This window comes from Mauremys reevesii, unplaced genomic scaffold, assembly GCF_016161935.1.
Source record: "Mauremys reevesii isolate NIE-2019 unplaced genomic scaffold, ASM1616193v1 Contig23, whole genome shotgun sequence".
Lineage (NCBI taxonomy): Eukaryota > Metazoa > Chordata > Testudines > Geoemydidae > Mauremys > Mauremys reevesii.
The window spans coordinates 200,317-220,380 of record NW_024100833.1 but is presented as its reverse complement, the minus strand read 5'-3'; the positions used below and the strand labels follow the sequence as shown (position 1 = coordinate 220,380).

Here is a 20,064-nt window from a genome sequence, read left to right as displayed (position 1 = left end):
GTTCAGGACTTGGTTAAGTTCCTTACCTGTGGATTCAGGGGAAGGACTCTAGGCGCCACTCTGTGGAGACAAGGGTTGTCTCCAAGCAGAGAAAGCAGGGAAGGGAGAGGGAAGGAAAGAAATCTTTCCCCCTCTGTGATTTGATCTGTGCTTCCCCGGGAAAATCTCTGGAAGGAGGAGAGGGAGGGGGGAAGTGGGCTGCTTCCCTGTGTGTATAGATTCAAGGAGTTTGAATCAAGCTATCTCTCTCCGGAGCAGGCTGGAGAGAGGGAAGAGAAGGGAGGGGGAAGGTTCCTCCTCTGTGCGTGGATCTGTGTTCCCAGGGAGTGTCTTTGAAGGGAGACGGGGGGGGACAGAGGGGTGTCTCGATTCACCAAAATAATCGAGTGGTGGCAGCGAGAAGGAATCCTACCCTAAGGGTTAGGGTGGGGGGAGAATACCTGCGGGTCCCCATCTTTGAACCCACAAGCTCAAAGTGGGGGTGAGATCCCAGGACATGGTGGCAGCGGAGTTTCGAACCCATTGTTACAAGGAATTTTTTCAGCTGGGCTACGCTGAAGGGAGCTATTCTCTTTTTCTTTCTTGTTGCTTGGACAGGCAGCTTGAGAAAAGGGCAGTTTTGAAGCAGTTTCAGGGTTAGAAGGAGTTTTTTTTTTCTCTGCTGGCTATGCTGAGGAAAAACTCTTCCCTAGAGGTGTGTCCTTCCCTTGTGATATCAGGTATCACTCAGGATTCCTAAGGTGGGGGGAAGTGCTTGACAAAGTACATTCCCATCCAGCGGGAAAAACAGGTTTGGGGGAGAGAGAGAAACCCTCCAGCCAGGTTTTTTTTTTCTCCTGTGTCTTTTGAAATGCTCAAAAGGCAGGAGAACACAAATCCCTTAGAGAATTCACTATACTTTTCTCGCAGGTACTAAGTAGCACCAGCCGGTCAGCTGGGCTTATTAGTACCACAGCTCAGAAGGAGAGGGAGATTGTTTTTTGTTTTTCTTTGAAACAGATTTTCAGCTGGGTTTAGCTGAGGAAAATAAGGTTTTCTAACAGGCTGTGTTAGAAAAGGATTTTTTTTTCTTCTTTTCTTTTTTCTTTCTGTCTGCTTGAAAAAACAGCTAGGGAAGATGGGCAAGTTTTCTAGGAGGCTTGTTAGAAAGGAACCCCACTGTAAGGTACTTAGCAAGTTGCTAGAAACAGGACAAACCAGTTTTTTTTTTGGTCTTCTCAGTATATCAGCAAACAGCAACTACACATTTGCAAATGAAAAGCTTTTGTTTCTTTCTATTCAATCGCGAGTAGACAGGGTAGGAATTGGGAAGCAAGCAACCCAATTCCCTGACTGCAGAGGGGTGTGGCCAACACCAGAAGGCACTGTTCCCCATCCCAAGAAATGTCCCACCTACATGGCAGGTGAGAACACTGAGGCCTTCTTGAAAAAATTTTAAAAGGACCTGCCATGGGTACAGCATCCCTGAAGACCAGTACAAGGACTGGTCAGGAAAGTGGACTTTTGCTGTCTATGACAATTATTCCATCCCCATGCTACTGGGGGAAGACTTGGCCAACCATGTGCAGCTGGCCAAGAGGGGGGGAGTGGTCACCCGCGGCCAGGCCAAACAAGCAGGCACTCCCATCCCTGTTCCTGAGCCATCCACCAGGACCCTGTCTGAGTTACCAGAGACCCAGACAGAGGTGGTGGAACCGGATCCCATGCCAACAACTACAGCAGCCATAGTACATCCAGTCCCAGGACCGGAACTGGAAAAGCAACCAGCGGCAGAACCAGCGCCAGCACTGACGCCAGCGCTTGCAACTCCACCGCCAGGGGGCGCCAACGGGCCTAAACTGGCAGAAGCAGCAGACAACTCTACCCAAGAGGCTCAGCCAGAGCCTGAAATAACACCTCGTGCACCAGCGGAGAGCGGTCCACAGTCAATGGAAACAACCTCATCACCTACATCGCTCCCAGAGGAACTGGTGTCTCCCGCCTCAAGGGAACAGTTCCAGACTGAGCAGGAAGCCGATGACAGCCTTAAGACAGCTTGGGCGGCGGCACGCAGCAACCCACCGCCTCTCAGCTCTTCTACCCAATTCCAGGTTGTTGTAAAACAAGGACTTTTATATAAGGACATTCTTTCTGGTGGACACCAGGAAGGCCAGCATCCTCAAAGACAGTTGGTAGTTCCAACTAAGTACTGGGACAAGCTCTTAAGCTTGGGCCCTGACATCCCAGTGGGCATTCTGGGGTCAACAAAGCAAAAACAGGTTAAAAACATTCCTTCCACTGGGAGGGAATGGGCAAGGACGTTGCCAAGTATGTCCGGTCAAATGCATACAAAGTGTTCTTCAATGTCAAATATCTTGTTGTTTACATACTTAGTAGTATATGTAATAGTGCATGTGTTTTGTTTATCTGTTTATTTTACAGTTCTAGGAGGAAATCACCACCAGTAGTTCCCACTGTTGGCGATTTGGGGGGCGTGTCATAAACAGATAGCTAAGGGTTAAAGTCTGTTTTACCTGTAAAGGGTTAACATGCAGTACCTGGTGACCACCTGACCAAAGGACCAATCAGAGACGAGATAATTTCAAATCTCTGTGGAGGGAAGCCTTTGTCTGTGTTCTTTGTTAGAACTCTTTTTGAATCTAAGAGAGGACAGTCATGTCTCCAAGTTCTCCTGGAGTAGTTTCTACTAATTAATAGTGAGTATTAATTAGTAAGGCGAATTAGTCTTATGATTTGATTTCTATATTTGCAATTGTGTGTTTGCTAAAGGAAATGCTTTATTCCTGTTTGCTGATTTTGCTTTGACTGAGAAAGGGGGGAGGGGGAATTCTCTCCAGAGATTGATAAGCTTAGACCCTATGAGTGTCCAGCTTGGGCTCATAGAGATTCTGTATTTTCTTTTTGTTCTCTTAATAAATTCTTTTCTTTTCTTTGGACTTGGGTAATTCCTTCTCTTGTGGAAATTCAGGGGAAGGGGAAGGGGGAAGAGACAGTTCCTCCTGGGTTTGATTCAAGCAGTTTGAATCAGGTATCTCTTTCCAGGACTAGGGAAGGGGAGGGGGGAAGTGAGTCCCTCTTTGTGTTGAGTCAAGGATTTGACTCGGTGTATCTCTCTCCAAAGTGGCTAGGAGAGAGAGAGGGGGGAAGTGGGCTGCTTCCCTGTGTGTAGAGATTCAAGGGGTTTGAATCTGGGTTCCCCAGGGGAAGCTTGGGGGACAGGCAGTGTGTCAGACACTTTAACCTGACTGGTGGCAGCGAAGGAGACCTACCCTAGGATTTTAGGGTGGGGGACTACATGCGGGTCCCCATCTTTGAACCCACAAGCTCAAAGTGGGGGTGAGACCCCATGACATGGTGGCAGAATACATGCGGGTCCCCATCTTTGAACCCACAAGCTCAAAGTGGGGGTGAGATCCCAGGACACCTACCCCTGTCAGACGCTGGTTCTATTCCCACAGGGGGAACCGACCCGACTCCGTCAGAAACAGCACCGACTTCCCCCTACTCAGGCAGCGCAGGGCCAGATACCGAGTCTAAGGGCAGTGAATCGCCATCAACCACCCCAAAAACAGGTATGTGCTGCCCAAGGAGCCGCCCCCAGGGGGAGCCACAAAGGGCTGCCTGGGTGGGACCGGGGGCAGATCCCCACAGCGAATGCCCCATCTGAACACCCCCGGACTCATTTCATATCGGGGGGGTCACTGGACAGATGCCAGATTGGCTTGGTGGGGACAGGGCCTGGTAGAGCTTCCCAACAATGCACAGCCCCACCCTGTGGGCCCCACAGACTGGGGAGACGCAGGGAGCTACAGCTGCCGATATCGCACCAAGTGGGACTCGCCCATCTGGTCGAAGCCCAGTGACCCCATGGAGCTGGTGGTAGCACGTGAGGGGCCTGGCTCCACGTCGCCGTTCCCAGCCCCACCCAGAGCCAGACCCTCAGATGGTCTTGGCCCCAATGGGATGCTCAGAGCCAAGCTCTACCCTGAACCCTGGGCCCAGCAGAGGGGACGCCCAGATGGGGAGCATGGACGGAGTCACTGGGGGGTTCCCCAGCCAGGGGGGAACAGCAGCCCCTGGATTTTCAGGGCCAATGGCTGGGTGCTCGGTTTCGTCCCTCCCCCATCCCAGCTCGTTCTCATCCCACAGAAGGAACCACCTCAGCTGGGCCCAAGCAGCTGAATCCCACCACGACGGAGCCAGATGGAAAAGGTGAGCAGGAGAAATGGAACAATTCACCCCCCAGGGAACAGGGTTCCCGGCTCAGACGCCCACGGGGCCATTCGGGCCGTTCGGCGGGAGATGGTCCCTGCAGAGAGAATTGATGGGTTTAGTTCTGCTAGATAGAGGGCGATGGACAGATCCATGGGGACGTAGGGCGGTGGACAGATGGGAGCACGTCTGGTGAGGGATAGAAAGACGGACTAAGACCTTGTCTACGTGAAAACTGGACCCAAAATGATGAACCCCGTGTGGTTCCAGGCTAGGGTGACCAGACTGCAAGTGTGAAAAATCAGGACAGGGGAGTGGTGGGTAATAGAAGCCCATATAGAAAAAAGCCCCAAATATCGGGACTGTCCCTATAGAATCGGGACATCTGCTCACCCTATTCCCAACCCCCACCGGTGATCTCAGAGCGAGTCTGGGCTGTCGGTATTAGAGCCCCTGTTTTGATACAGCCCCGGCTCTTAGACAAGCTCCCCTGTAGCTCTACAGACACAGGGACGTTCCTCCTCCCAAATAGGAACAGCCGCACCCAGACCTGCTCCGCAGTGACTCCAGGTGTGAATGGCACCTGGCTGGGGCAGGGACCGTCTCTGTGTCGTGTGTCCGTACAGCTCCGAGCACACAGGGGAGCTGGCCCAGGACAGGGGCTCCTAGTAATTAATACTAGTCAGTGATGATTTTCGTTCCGGTTTCCGTGGGGCCAGGCAGGGGCTGTATCTGCGCTCAGGGTCTCGCTGGGCTGATCCTCCCCATTCTGGGATCCCGGGGGTTCTAAGCCGACCCGAATGCCTGGGTCCCGTCCTCTCCCCAGGGACGCCGGCTCAGCCCGGGGAAGAGCCACCATTGCTGGTTGTGGGGAGGAAAGTTCCCTGTATGACGAACCATAGATAACTGGGCTCCAGCTTTCTCAGCCCCGCTCTTGACACACGGCGGTTCTATTCCCGCAGGGGGAAACGACCTGACTCAGCCGGAAATGACACCGGCTTCCACCCACCCAGGCACCGCAAGGCCAGGTACCGGGGCTGGTGGGGGGGAATCACCATCAAACCAGCCCTGGAAACAGCCCAGTCTGGGGACCCCACCAATTGGGAAGTTGTTCTGCCCACAGGCACCACAAAGCCACCCGTGTGGGGCACGGCTTGGTGCGTATCCCCATGGGAGAAAAGCGCCGGGAATAACGACCCCGTGTATCCCATCTGTCAGCCTGAGTTTACAGCCAGCCTGGGGAAACGGCTCAGAAGCAGGGCTCCCCCTTCGCTGGGGTGCTGCCCAGTGGGGCATTAACCCTGGAACCTCTCAGTCCAGATAGAGGTGGTGTGAACACTTGAACCCACTGATCCAGAGTGACATGCTGTTGACTCTGGCACCTAATGATGACCGTTGCGCTGACAGCACAGTTACGTCTTCCGCTGCTGATCATTACACCAGGGCATGGCTCTCCCAATGACCTCAAAGCACACTCCCCAGCCAGAAGTCCAACTAAACTGCCATCCTCCCACCCATATGATTCCTACGCAGAAGTGAGCTGAAGCTGCTGAGAAATTCCCAGGACAGGGGCAGGACCCAAGTCTGGGGGTGCTGTAGGATCTGGGCCCAGCTGGTTTCACAGGGTACATGGGGCCTGAGGTACATCCCCCCACACACCCTGCCTCCACCCCAGTACAACACTCTGCCATTGAGAGTGAACCGCCGACCACTATTACCCAGAATCCCCTCTGCTCCTGCCCCTCCCACTAGCCCCATAGACTGTTCTGGTGTGGGTCCCTGGGCCCTCAAGGGGGAGGGGCTGGGGCAGCAAGTACTGAACCAGCCGCTCACGGCCTGGTGCTGCTTCTCAGGGCGATCAGAACTGAAGCTGAGCATCCCCATAATCGCCGCAGGGGCAGGGGCATGTGAAATGGGGGAAGCAGGCACAGGGCCCCCCCGAATCAGTGGGGCAGGAGAACAGAACTCCTCCGGGGAGCAGAGCCAGCTCATCTGCCTGGGGGTCACACAAAGTTCCCCCCCAAAGGAGGCCACATTTTTATTCCTCTGCACGCCCCTGATCACGGGTCTCTGCGCCAATGGGACGCTCAGAGCCAGGCTCTGCCCTGAGTCCTGGGCCCAGCTAAGGGGACGCCCGGCTGGGGGGCAGGGACAGAATCACTGGTGGGTTCCCCAGCAAGGGGACAGCAGCAGCTGCTGGAGGCTCCAGGCCAAGGGAGGCGGGATCCCTGCCCCCAGGGGAGCTGCAGAGCAGGGGCCTGTCCCAGGGGGATCCTGTCCCGGCCTTCCCTGCTCTGGGGGTGCACAGAGGAGTCGGGCCCAGGGGCTGCCCAGACGGACCTGCCCCCAGCCTGTGACGGCCTTCCAGGGCCGGCTGTGTGATGCCCACCTGGGCTGGGGGCTGTCGGGTTACAGAGCAGTGGGAGCTGCACACGTTGGCTGCTCAGAAGCAGCCTGGAAACACCAGCTGTGGGGAGACCCCCCAAGGATTCCCGGGCAGCAGAAGTGGGGGGAGCTCGAGCCTGGGGTGGGATTATTTGCCCCCCGTCCCAGCCCTGGGCTCCTCCCCCTACCCACCGCCCCTGCCACCCCAGCACTGCGCTTCCCCTTTTCCCCGCTCCAGTTCCCTCACCCACCCCACTGCCGCCCCAGCCCTGGGCTCCCCCCTTCCTTCCCACCAGTGCCCCCACACACACCTCCTGCCACCCCAGCCCTGGGCTCTCCCCCCCTCCACCTGCACCCTCCTTCCGCCGCAGCCCTGGGTCACTGGTAACTCACTCCCAGGGCGGGTCATTCAGCAGGCACAAAACACAGACAGGATTAGTTCCCATATGGTTACAGAGCTGCACTAAAGTGGAACAATTTTCAGCTTGTGTGATTGGAGGAGATCTGGATGCATATTATAAGACTGTGCTCCATAAATAAGGAAAAGTTGAGGTGCCTTTATTATTCTTTTGTTCCACACTTTCTTTCTATAGGGAATTTGCCAATGCAAAATCACTGTCTTCCTTTTAAACAAACAAACAAAGAAATGGCAATGGCTGTTGAAAATAGCAATTCCAGTCCTAATATCCACTGGGAAGCATTTTTTGCTCAATTTTATCCTACTTTTTCTACAGCAAGTTACAGTGGATCAGTATATTTGATTTGGGAGAAATAAAGTAACAGCTTCCCAAACTGAGCTTGAGCACTCGTGAATTTTGAGGTGTTCAAATATGGAAGGCAGGTGCTGGGTGTTGGGGAGGGGGGGAGCACGGCAGCACATCTGCAGCAGCGTGTCAGGAGCTGCATGGAGCCAGACACACTGGTGTGAGTGGCACGGTAAAAGGGCTGGGGATTGGAGAAGGGTTAGAGGTTCCGGGGGCAGTCAAGGGACAGGGAGCAGGGGTTGGATGGGGTGGAGGTTTGGGGGCAGTCAGGGGACAGGCAGCAGTTGGATCACCATGGGCGTCCCCGGGGTGTGGCAGGGCACAGGTCGGGAGGGGGGTCCAGGGGGAAAGTGGGGGGCATGGGTCCCAGGAGGGGATGAGCAGGGGACAGGGAGACAGGGGGTTGGATGGGCTGGGGTTTCTGTGGGGGGCAGTCGAAGGGAGTACATGGTGGCAGAGTGGGGCTACCCTCCCCGTGGAGTGTCCTGTTTTTTGAATGTTAAAATATGGTCTCCCTACCATTCACAGCACTCACAGCACGCTGCTGCATGAGGTCCCTCTCCTTCCCTTCCAATTGGTAGTGGCCAAGGGAATGCTGGGAAATGTAGTTCTTTCCCTTCTCCAGGGCTGGCTCTATAGGCAGGGAGCTAAGCAAGGAACTACAGCTCCCAGAGCCCCCTGTTGGTTTTCAGCTCCCATGCTGGATCCCTGCCGCCCCTGCAAATGGGCTGCCCAAGCAGGAGCTTGCTTTGCTGGTGCCTAGAGCAGCCCCTGATGAGATAGGAACAGCCGCGCCCAGATCTGCTCTGCAGTGACTCCAGGTGTGAATGGCACCTGGCTGCGGCAGGGACCGTCTCTGTGTCCTGTGACCGTACAGCTCCGAGCACACAGGGCAGCTGGCCCAGAACAGGGGCTCCTGGTAATTAATACGAGTCAGCAATGATTTTGGTGCCGGTTTCCGTAGAGCCAGTTGTCACGGAGTGTGGGGGAGTCAGGGCCCTGCACCCCCGGCTTCCTGTGATCACCAGGACTCTCAGCCAGCCAGTAAAGCTGAAGGTTTATTTAGGTGACAGGAACACAGTCCCAGACAGGTCTTGCAGGTACGGACGACAGGATAATCCCCAGTTAGGTCCATCTTGGGGTCCCAGGAGCACCACAGCTCCCTTGGGGGGTCAGAGCCCTGTCTGACCTTCCCTCCATTACACAAGCCACCACCTGAAAACCCTCTCCCTCTCCTGAGTCTCCTCCCCAAGCCTTTGTTCAGCTTCCCGGGCAGAGGTGTCACCTGGCCTCTAACCCCTTCCTGGGTTCTCACTTACAGGCTCAGGTATCCCCCCCCAAGGCCAGTCTCCCCTCCCTCAATGCAGACCGTCCTTCCAGGCCAACACCCCCCACCCAGCACTCACAGGCCACAGTAAGAACAGTCCCAGTTCGTCCCACCAGCCACGGGCTGTATCTCCGCTCAGGGTCTCGCTGGGCCGATCCTCCCCGTTCTGGGATCCCGGGGGCGATGAGCCGGCACGAATCCCTGGGTCCCATCCTCTCCCCAGGGACGCCGGCTCAGCCCGGGGGAAGAGCCACCATTGCTGTTTGTGGCTAGGAAAGTTCCCTGTATAACGAACCATAGATGCCCAGGCTCCAGCTTTCTCAGCCCCGCTCTTGATACACGGCGGTTCTTTTCCCGCAGGGGGAAACGACCTGACTCAAACGGGAACGACAACAGCTTCCACCCGCCCAGGCACCGCAAGGCCAGGTACCGGGGCTGGTGGGGGGGAATCACCATCAAACTAGCCCGGGAAACAGCCCCAGTCTGGGGACCCCACAAATCGGGATGTTGTTCTGCCCACAGGCACCACAAAGCCACCCGTGTGGGGCACGGCTTGGTGCGTATCCCCGTGGGAGAACAGCGCCGGGAATAATGACCCCGTGTATCCCATCTGTCTGCCCGAGTTTACAGCCAGCCTGGGGGAACGGCTCAGAAGCAGGACTCCCCCTTCCCTGGGGAGCTGCCCAGTGGGGCATTAACCCTGGAACCTCTCAGTCCAGACAGAGGTGGTGTGAACACTTGAACCCACCGATCCAGAGTGACATGCTGTTGACTCTGGCACCTAATGATGACCGTTGCGATGACAGCACGGTTACGTCTTCCGCAACTGATCATTTCAGCAGGGCATGGCTCTCCCAATGACCTCAAAGCACCCTCCCCAGCAGGAAGGACCCTCCCACTGCCATCCTCCCATCCATATGATTCCTACGCAGAAGGGAGCTGAAGCTGCTGAGAAATTCCCAGGACAGGGGCAGGACCCAAGTCTGGGGGTGCTGTAGGATCTGGGCCCAGCTGGTTTCACAGGGTACATGGGGCCTGAGGTACATCCCCCCACACACCCTGCCCCCACCCCAGTACAACCCTCTGCCATTGGGAGTGAACCGCCGACCACTATTACCCAGAATCCACTCTGCTCCTGCCCCTCCCACTAGCCCCATAGACTGTTCTGCTGTGGGTCCCTGGGCCCTCAAGGGGGAGGGGCTGGGGCAGCAAGTACTGAACCAGCCGCTCACGGCCTGGTGCTGCTTCCCAGGGCGATCAGGACTGAAGCTGAGCACCCCCATCATCGCCGCAGGGGCAGGGGCATGTGAAAGGAGGGAAGCAGGCACAGGGCCCCCCCGAATCAGTGGGGCCGGAGCACAGAACTCCTCCGGGGAGCAGAGCCAGCTCCTCTGCCTGGGGGGGGCCACACAAAGTGCCCCCCCAAAAGCAGCCACATTTATATTCCTGTGCACGCCCCTGATCAGGGGTCTCTGCGCCAATGGGACGCTCAGAGCCAGGCTCTGCCCTGAGCCCTGGGCCCAGCTAAGGGGACGCCCAGCTGGGGGGCAGGGACAGAATCACTGGTGGGTTCCCCAGCAAGGGGACAGCAGCAGCTGCTGGAGGCTCCAGGCCAAAGGAGGGGGGATCCCTGCCCCCAGGGGAGCTGCAGAGCAGGGGCCTGTCCCAGGGGGATCCTTTCCCGGCCTTCCCTGCTCTAGGGGTGCACAGAGGAGTCGGGCCCAGGGGCTGCCCAGCGGGCCCTGCCCCCAGCCTGGGACTACCTTCCAGGGCCGGCTGTGTGATGCCCACCTGGGCTGGGGGCTGTCGGTTTACAGAGCAGTGGGAGCTGCACACGTTGGCTGCTCAGAAGCAGCCTGGAAACACCAGCTGTGGAGAGACCCCCAAGGATTCCCGGGCAGGGGAAGTGGGGGGAGCTCGATCCTGGGGTGGGAATTTTTTGTGTTGGGGAGAGAAAGAAACCAGCGGGGGACAGCAGCCAGCAGCTCCTCCCCCATCCCAGCGATGCTGGTGGAAACGGCTGGTGGAGTTTCAAGGGAGGATGCCCAGTGCCGGGGAGAGACACCAGCAGCCAGTGAGGTACCAACCGGCACCAGAAACGCAGGGACCCAGCGAGCGGGAGCCAGTGGAAAGGGACCCGGTGGCTGAGCTGTGTCATCGAAGGTGCCAGGCACAGAGCTGGCAAGGAGAGAGTCCCGTTGAGAAGGGGCAGAGATGGCAGGAACAGGGGGAGGCAGAGAGAGGAAAGACAGAGGCATGAGGGGGAAAGTTACAGGAAGAACCGGGTAGTGAAACAGGAAGAAAAAAGATTCTCTACGTTACCTGAGCAATTGTTAGAAAACCTTCAGCTGCAGCAACAGGAAGAGAGAATTTGTCCGAGAGCAAAGGGACTCTAGAAAAAGCAGTGGAGGGACAGTTGCTCAGTTGAGAAGCCGACCCATCGCCTGGAAAAATTGCTGCAGGTATCTGAGCTGGAGCTTAGAGTAGCAAACAGAGACCGCACAACAAACCAGCCTAGGAACAGAGAAGCCGCGATGGGACCGTAGCGCGTTGGGTTCTGGCCTAGTGCCTTGGACGGTCCAACTCCAGCTCCTGGGGCTCCATGAATGAAAATTGTTGCCCATGAAGTGGGTTTAATTCAGCCAATGGCATTTACTGGTCAGGCAGCTCAGCAATAGCTCCCAGTGTGACCCTACCCAGCAGTTCCTGCTACACCAGCGAACTCTGATCCACTTGCGATCATTCCCCACTGAACTGATTTCTCCCTCCCCAGCCGATGGAGAGAAAACACAATTGGCCTTTAGGTCCCCTCGGCCTCTCCTTGCCCTGCCCCAGCCACCCCTCCCTGGGCTCCTGGCAGATGGATCCGCGCCATTGCCATGCTGAGGGGTGGCGGACGGCCAGATCTAGATTTTTGCCTCCCCAAGCAAAAAATTTTTGGCTGCCCCGTCCCAGCCCTGGGCTCCTCCCCTGTCCACACCCCTGCCACCCCAGCGCTGCGCTTCCCTTTTCCCCCTACCAGTGCCCTCCCCACCCCACTGCCGCCCCAGCCCTGGGCTCCCCCTTCCTTCCACCAGTGCCCCACACACACCTCCTGCCACCACAGCCCTGGGCTCTCCCCCCCTGCACCTGCACCCTCCTTCCGCCGCAGCCCTGGGTCACTGGTAACTCACTCCCAGGGCAGGTCATTCAGCAGGCACAAAACACAGACAGGATAAGTTCCCATATGGTTACAGAGCTGCACTAAAGTGGAACAATTTTCAGCTTGTGTGATTGGAGGAGATCTGGATGCATATTATAAGACTGTGCTCCATAAATAAGGAAAAGTTGAGGTGCCTTTATTATTCTTTTGTTCCACACTTTCTTTCTATAGGGAATTTGCCAATGCAAAATCACTGTCTTCCGTTTAAACAAACAAACAAAGAAATGGCAATGGCTGTTGAAAATAGCAATTCCAGTCCTAATAACCACTGGGAAGCATTTTTTGCTCAATTTTATCCTACTTTTTCTACAGCAAGTTACAGTGGATCAGTATATTTGATTTGGGAGAAATAAAGTAACAGCTTCCCAAACTGAGCTTGAGCACTCGTGAATTTTGACGTGTTCAAATCTGGAAGGCAGGTGCTGGGTGTTAGGGAGGGGGGGAGCACGGCAGCACATCTGCAGCAGCGTGTCTGGAGCTGCATGGAGCCAGACACACTGGTCTGAGTGGCACGGTAAAAGGGCTGGGGGATTGGAGAAGGGTTAGAGGGTGCCGGGGGAGCAAGTCAAGGGACAGGGAGCCGGGGGTTGGGTGGGGCGGAGGTTTGGGGGCAGTCAGGGGACAGGCAGTGGTTGGATAAGCATGGGAGTCCGAGGGGTTTGTCAGGGGCCAGGTAGGGAGTGGGGTCCAGGGGGGAAGTTGGGGGCAGGGGTCCCAGGCGGGGGTGATCAGGGGCCAGGGAGCCAGGGGGTGGATGGGCTGGGGTTTCTGTGGGGGGCAGTCGAAGGGAATAGATGGTGGCAGAGTGGGGCTACCCTCCCCGTGGAGTATCCTGTTTTTTGAATGTTAAAATATGGTCTCCCTACCATTCACAGCACTCACAGCACGCTGCTGCACGAGGTCCCTCTCCTTCCTTTCCAATTGGTAGTGGCCAAGGGAATGCTGGGAAATGTAGTTCTTTCCCTTCTCCAGGGCTGGCTCTATAGGCAGGGAGCTAAGCAAGGAACTACAGCTCCCAGAGCCCCCTGTTGGTTCTCAGCTCCCATGCTGGATCCCTGCCGCCCCTGCAAATGGGCTGCCCAAGCAGGAGCTTGCTTTGCTGGTGCCTAGAGCCACCCCGATGAGATAGGAACAGCCGCGCCCAGATCTGCTCTGCAGTGACTCCAGGTGTGAATGGCACCTGGCTGCGGCAGGGACCGTCTCTGTGTCCTGTGTCGGTACAGCTCCGAGCACACAGGGCAGCTGGCCCAGAACAGGGGCTCCTGCTAATTAATACGAGTCAGCAATGATTTTGGTGCCGGTTTCCGTAGAACCAGTTGTCACGGAGTGTGGGGGAGTCAGGGCCCTGCACCCCCGGCTTCCTGTGATCACCAGGACTCTCAGCCAGCCAGTAAAGCTGAAGGTTTATTTAGGTGACAGGAACACAGTCCCAGACAGGTCTTGCAGGTACGGACGACAGGCTCCTCCCCAGTTAGGTCCATCTTGGGGTCCCAGGAGCACCACAGCCCCCTTGGGGGGTCAGAGCCCTGTCTGACCTTCCCTCCATTACAACAGCCACCACCTGAAAACCCTCTCCCTCTCCTGAGTCTCTTCCCCAAGCCTTTGTTCAGCTTCCCGGGCAGAGGTGTCACCTGGCCTCTAACCCCTTCCTGGTTTCTCACTTACATGCTCAGGTATGCCCCCCGAAGGCCAGTCTCCCCTCCCGCAATGCAGACCGTCCTTCCAGGCCAACACCCCCCACCCAGCACTCACAGGCCACAGTAAGAACAGTCCCAGTTCGTCCCACCAGCCAGGGGCTGTATCTACACTCAGGGTCTCGCTGGGCCGATCCTCCCCTTCTGGGATCCCGGGGCGCTGAGCCGGCCCAAATCCCTGGGTCCCATCCTTTCCCCAGGGACGCCGGCTCAGCCTGGGGAAGAGCCGCCATTGCCGACTAGGAGAAGGGGTCCGTGTATAACTCACCACAGACACCAGGGCTCCAGCTTTCTCACCCCTGTGCCCTACCCCTGTCAGACGCTGGTTCTATTCCCACAGGGGGAACCGACCCGACTCCGTCAGAAACAGCACCGACTTCCCCCTACTCAGGCAGCGCAGGGCCAGATACCGAGTCTAAGGGCAGTGAATCGCCATCAACCACCCCAAAAACAGGTATGTGCTGCCCAAGGAGCCGCCCCCAGGGGGAGCCACGAAGGGCTGCCTGGGTGGGACCAGGGGCAGATCCCCACAGCGAATGCCCCATCTGAACACCCCCGGACTCATTTCATATGGCGGGGCTCACTGGACAGATGCCAGATTGACTTGGTGGGGACAGGGCCAGGTAGAGCTTCCCAACAATGCACAGCCCCACCCTGTGGGCCCCACAGACTGGGGAGACGCAGGGAGCTACAGCTGCCGATATCGCACCAAGTCGGACTCGCCCATCTGGTCGAAGCCCAGTGACCCCATGGAGCTGGTGGTAGCAGGTAAGGGGCCTGGCTCCACGTCCCCGTTCCCAGCCCCACCCAGAGCCAGACCCTGAGATGTTCTTGGCCCCAATGGGATGCTCAGAGCCAAGCTCTACCCTGAACCCTGGGCCCAGCAGAGGGGAGGCCCAGATGGGGAGTATGGACGGAGTCACTGGGGGGTTCCTCGGCCAGGGGGGAGCAGCAGCCCCTGGATTTTCAGGGCCGATGGCTGGGTGCTCGGTTTCGTCCCTCCCCCATCCCAGCTGACGCTCGTTCTCATCCCACAGAAGGAACCACCTCAGCTGGGCCCAAGCAGCTGAATCCCACCACGACGGAGCCAGATGGAAAAGGTGAGCAGGAGAAATGGAACAATTCACCCCCCAGGGAACAGGGTTCCCGGCTCAGACGCCCACGGGGCCATTCGGGCCGTTTGGCGGGAGGTGGTCCCTGCAGAGAGAATTGATGAGTTTAGTTCTGCTAGATAGAGGGCGATGGACAGATCCATGGGGACGTAGGGCGGTGGACAGATGGGAGCACGTCTGGTGAGGGATAGAAAGACGGTCTAAGACCTTGTCTATGTGAAAACTGGACCCAAAATGATGAACCCTTTGTGGTTCCAGGCTAGGGTGACCAGACTGCAAGTGTGAAAAATCAGGACAGGGGAGTGGTGGGTAATAGAAGCCCATATAAAAAAAAGCCCCAAATATCAGGAATGTCCCTATAGAATCGGGACATCTGCTCACCCTATTCCCAAACCCCAACGGTGATCTCAGAGCGAGTCTGGTCTGTCGGTTTTAGAGCCCCTGGTTTGATACATCCCCGGCTGTTAGACAAGCTCCCCTGTAGCTCTACAGACCCAGGGACGTTCCTCCTCCCAAATAGGAACAGCCGCACCCAGACCTGCTCCGCAGTGACTCCAGGTGTGAATGGCACCTGGCTGGGGCAGGGGCCGTCTCTGTGTCGTGTGTCCATACAGCTCCGAGCACACAGGGGAGCTGGCCCACGACAGGGGCTCCTAGTAATTAATACTAGTCAGTGATGATTTTGGTTCCGGTTTCCGTGGGGCCAGGCAGGGGCTGTATCTGCGCTCAGGGTCTCGCTGGGCTGATCCTCCCCATTCTGGGATCCCAGGGGTGCTAAGCCGACCCGAATGCCTGGGTCCCATCCTCTCCCCAGGGACGCCGGCTCAGCCCGGGGGAAGAGCCACCATTGCTGGTTGTGGGGAGGAAAGTTCCCTGTATAACGAACCATAGATGCCCAGGCTTCAGCTTTCTCAGCCCCGCTCTTGATACACGGCGGTTCTTTTCCCGCAGGGGGAAACGACCTGACTCAAACGGGAACGACAACAGCTTCCACCCGCCCAGGCACCGCAAGGCCAGGTACCGGAGCTGGTGGGGGGGAATCACCATCAAACTAGCCCGGGAAACAGCCCCAGTCTGGGGACCCCACAAATCGGGATGTTGTTCTGCCCACAGGCACCACAAAGCCACCCGTGTGGGGCACGGCTTGGTGCGTATCCCCGTGGGAGAACAGCGCCGGGAATAATGACCCCGTGTATCCCATCTGTCTGCCCGAGTTTACAGCCAGCCTGGGGGAACGGCTCAGAAGCAGGGCTCCCCCTTCGCTGGGGAGCTGCCCAGTGGGGCATTAACCCTGGAACCTCTCAGTCCAGACAGAGGTGGTGTGAACACTTGAACCCACCGATCCAGAGTGACATGCTGTTGACTCTGGCACCTAATGATGACCGTTGCGATGACAGCACGGTTACGTCTTCCGCAACTGATCATTTCACCAGGGCATGGCTCTCCCAATGACCTCAAAGCACCCTCCCCAGCAGGAAGGACCCTCCCACTGCCATCCTCCCATCCATATGATTCCTACGCAGAAGGGAGCTGAAGCTGCTGAGAAATTCCCAGGACAGGGGCAGGACCCAAGTCTGGGGGTGCTGTAGGATCTGGGCCCAGCTGGTTTCACAGGGTACATGGGGCCTGAGGTACGTCCCCCCACACACCCTGCCCCCACCCCAGTACAACCCTCTGCCATTGGGAGTGAACCGCCGACCACTGTTACCCAGAATCCCCTCTGCTCCTGCCCCTCCCACTAGCCCCATAGACTGTTCTGCTGTGGGTCCCTGGGCCCTCAAGGGGGAGGGGCTGGGGCAGCAAGTACTGAACCAGCCGCTCACGGCCTGGTGCTGCTTCCCAGGGCGATCAGGACTGAAGCTGAGCACCCCCATCATCGCCGCAGGGGCAGGGGCATGTGAAAGGAGGGAAGCAGGCACAGGGCCCCCCCGAATCAGTGGGGCCGGAGCACAGAACTCCTCCGGGGAGCAGAGCCAGCTCCTCTGCCTGGGGGGGGGCACACAAAGTGCCCCCCCAAAAGCAGCCACATTTATATTCCTGTGCACGCCCCTGATCAGGGGTCTCTGCGCCAATGGGACGCTCAGAGCCAGGCTCTGCCCTGAGCCCTGGGCCCAGCTAAGGGGACGCCCAACTGGGGGGCAGGGACAGAATCACTGGTGGGTTCCCCAGCAAGGGGACAGCAGCAGCTGCTGGAGGCTCCAGGCCAAGGGAGGGGGGATCCCTGCCCCCAGGGGAGCTGCAGAGCAGGGGCCTGTCCCAGGGGGATCCTTTCCCGGCCTTCCCTGCTCTAGGGGTGCACAGAGGAGTTGGGCCCAGGGGCTGCCCAGCGGGCCCTGCCCCCAGCCTGGGACTACCTTCCAGGGCCGGCTGTGTGATGCCCACCTGGGCTGGGGGCTGTCGGTTTACAGAGCAGTGGGAGCTGCACACGTTGGCTGCTCAGAAGCAGCCTGGAAACACCAGCTGTGGAGAGACCCCCAAGGATTCCCGGGCAGGGGAAGTGGGGGGAGCTCGATCCTGGGGTGGGAATTTTTTGTGTTGGGGAGAGAAAGAAACCAGCGGGGGACAGCAGCCAGCAGCTCCTCCCCCGTCCCAGCGATGCTGGTGGAAACGGCTGGTGGAGTTTCAAGGGAGGATGCCCAGTGCCGGGGAGAGACACCAGCAGCCAGTGAGGTACCAACCGGCACCAGAAACGCAGGGACCCAGCGAGCGGGAGCCAGTGGAAAGGGACCCGGTGGCTGAGCTGTGTCATCGAAGGCGCCAGGCACAGAGCTGGCAAGGAGAGAGTCCCGTTGAGAAGGGGCAGAGATGGCAGGAACAGGGGGAGGCAGAGAGAGGAAAGACAGAGGCATGAGGGGGAAAGTTACAGGAAGAACCGGGTAGTGAAACAGGAAGAAAAAAGATTCTCTACGTTACCTGAGCAATTGTTAGAAAACCTTCAGCTGCAGCAACAGGAAGAGAGAATTTGTCCGAGAGCAAAGGGACTCTAGAAAAAGCAGTGGAGGGACAGTTGCTCAGTTGAGAAGCCGACCCATCGCCTGGAAAAATTGCTGCAGGTATCTGAGCTGGAGCTTAGAGTAGCAAACAGAGACCGCACAACAAACCAGCCTAGGAACAGAGAAGCCGCGATGGGACCGTAGCGCGTTGGGTTCTGGCCTAGTGCCTTGGACGGTCCAACTCCAGCTCCTGGGGCTCCATGAATGAAAATTGTTGCCCATGAAGTGGGTTTAATTCAGCCAATGGCATTTACTGGTCAGGCAGCTCAGCAATAGCTCCCAGTGTGACCCTACCCAGCAGTTCCTGCTACACCAGCGAACTCTGATCCACTTGCGATCATTCCCCACTGAACTGATTTCTCCCTCCCCAGCCGATGGAGAGAAAACACAATTGGCCTTTAGGTCCCCTCGGCCTCTCCTTGCCCTGCCCCAGCCACCCCTCCCTGGGCTCCTGGCAGATGGATCCGCGCCATTGCCATGCTGAGGGGTGGCGGACGGCACCAGATCTAGATTTTTTGCCTCCCCAAGCAAAAAAATTTTTGGCTGCCCCCCGTCCCAGCCCTGGGCTCCTCCCCCTGTCCACACCCCCTGCCACCCCAGCGCTGCGCTTCCCCTTTTCCCCCCTACCAGTGCCCTCCCCCCACCCCACTGCCGCCCCAGCCCTGGGCTCCCCCCTTCCTTCCCACCAGTGCCCCCACACACACCTCCTGCCACCACAGCCCTGGGCTCTCCCCCCCTGCACCTGCACCCTCCTTCCGCCGCAGCCCTGGGTCACTGGTAACTCACTCCCAGGGCGGGTCATTCAGCAGGCACAAAACACAGACAGGATAAGTTCCCATATGGTTACAGAGCTGCACTAAAGTGGAACAATTTTCAGCTTGTGTGATTGGAGGAGATCTGGATGCATATTATAAGACTGTGCTCCATAAATAAGGAAAAGTTGAGGTGCCCTTATTATTCTTTTGTTCCACACTTTCTTTCTATAGGGAATTTGCCAATGCAAAATCACTGTCTTCCGTTTAAACAAACAAACAAAGAAATGGCAATGGCTGTTGAAAATAGCAATTCCAGTCCTAATATCCACTGGGAAGCATTTTTTGCTCAATTTTATCCTACTTTTTCTACAGCAAGTTACAGTGGATCAGTATATTTGATTTGGGAGAAATAAAGTAACAGCTTCCCAAACTGAGCTTGAGCACTCGTGAATTTTGAGGTGTTCAAATCTGGAAGGCAGTTGCTGCGTGTTGGGGAGGGGGAGAGCACGGCAGCACATCTGCAGCAGCGTGTCTGGAGCTGCATGGAGCCAGACACACTGGTCTGAGTGGCACGGTAAAAGGGCTGGGGGATTGGAGAAGGGCTAGAGGGTTCCGGGGGAGCAATTCAAGGGACAGGGAGCAGGGGATTCGATGGGGCGGAGGTTTGGGGGGGCAGTCAGGGGACAGGCAGCGGTTGGATAAGCATGGGAGTCCCAGGGGTTTGTCAGGAGACAGGTATGGAGTGGGGTCCAGGGGGGAAGTTGGGGGCAGGGGTCCCAGGAGGGGGTGATCAGGAGACAGGGAGACAGGGGGTTGGATGGGCTGGGGTTTCTGTGGGGGGCAATCGAAGGGAGTAGATGGAGGCAGGGTGGGGCTACCCTCCCCGTGGAGTGTCCTGTTTTTTGAATGTCAAAATATGGTCTCCCTACCATTCACAGCACTCACAGCACGCTGCTGCATGAGGTCCCTCTCCTTCCTTTCCAATTGGTAGTGGCCAAGGGAATGCTGGGAAATGTAGTTCTTTCCCTTCTCCAGGGCTGGCTCTATAGGCAGGGAGCTAAGCAAGGAACTACAGCTCCCAGAGCCCCCTGTTGGTTCTCAGCTCCCATGCTGGATCCCTGCCGCCCCTGCAAATGGGCTGCCCAAGCAGGAGCTTGCTTTGCTGGTGGCTAGAGCCGCCCCTGATGAGATAGGTACAGCCGCGCCCAGATCTGCTCTGCAGTGACTCCAGGTGTGAATGGCACCTGGCTGGGGCAGGGACCGTCTCTGTGTCCTGTGTCCGTACAGCTCCGAGCACACAGGGCAGCTGGCCCAGAACAGGGGCTCCTGCTAATTAATACGAGTCAGCAATGATTTTGGTGCCGGTTTCCGTAGAGCCAGTTGTCACGGAGTGTGGGGGAGTCAGGGCCCTGCACCCCCGGCTTCCTGTGATCATCAGGACTCTCAGCCAGCCAGTAAAGCAGAAGGTTTATTTAGATGACAGGAACACAGTCCCAGACAGGTCTTGCAGGTACGGACGACAGGCTCCTCCCCAGTTAGGTCCATCTTGGGGTCCCAGGAGCACCACAGCCCCCTTGGGGGGTCAGAGCCCTGTCTGACCTTCCCTCCATTACACCAGCC

General features: G+C 57.4%; 1 protein-coding gene across 1 annotated transcript in view; it reads left to right on the top strand.

Annotated features, from left to right (window-relative positions):
- Window positions 1-20,064, top strand: part of LOC120393548 (mucin-5AC-like) — a 353,632-nt gene that overhangs the window by 179,755 nt on the left and 153,813 nt on the right. Inside the window, exons 9-15 of the mRNA XM_039518169.1 lie at window positions 3,459-3,572; window positions 4,132-4,212; window positions 5,175-5,240; window positions 9,049-9,114; window positions 13,925-14,038; window positions 14,622-14,684; window positions 15,648-15,713. Coding sequence (XP_039374103.1) covers window positions 5,201-5,240; window positions 9,049-9,114; window positions 13,925-14,038; window positions 14,622-14,684; window positions 15,648-15,713 — 349 coding nt within the window. The 5' untranslated portion in view covers window positions 3,459-3,572; window positions 4,132-4,212; window positions 5,175-5,200. The remainder of the gene's footprint in view (window positions 1-3,458; window positions 3,573-4,131; window positions 4,213-5,174; window positions 5,241-9,048; window positions 9,115-13,924; window positions 14,039-14,621; window positions 14,685-15,647; window positions 15,714-20,064) is intronic.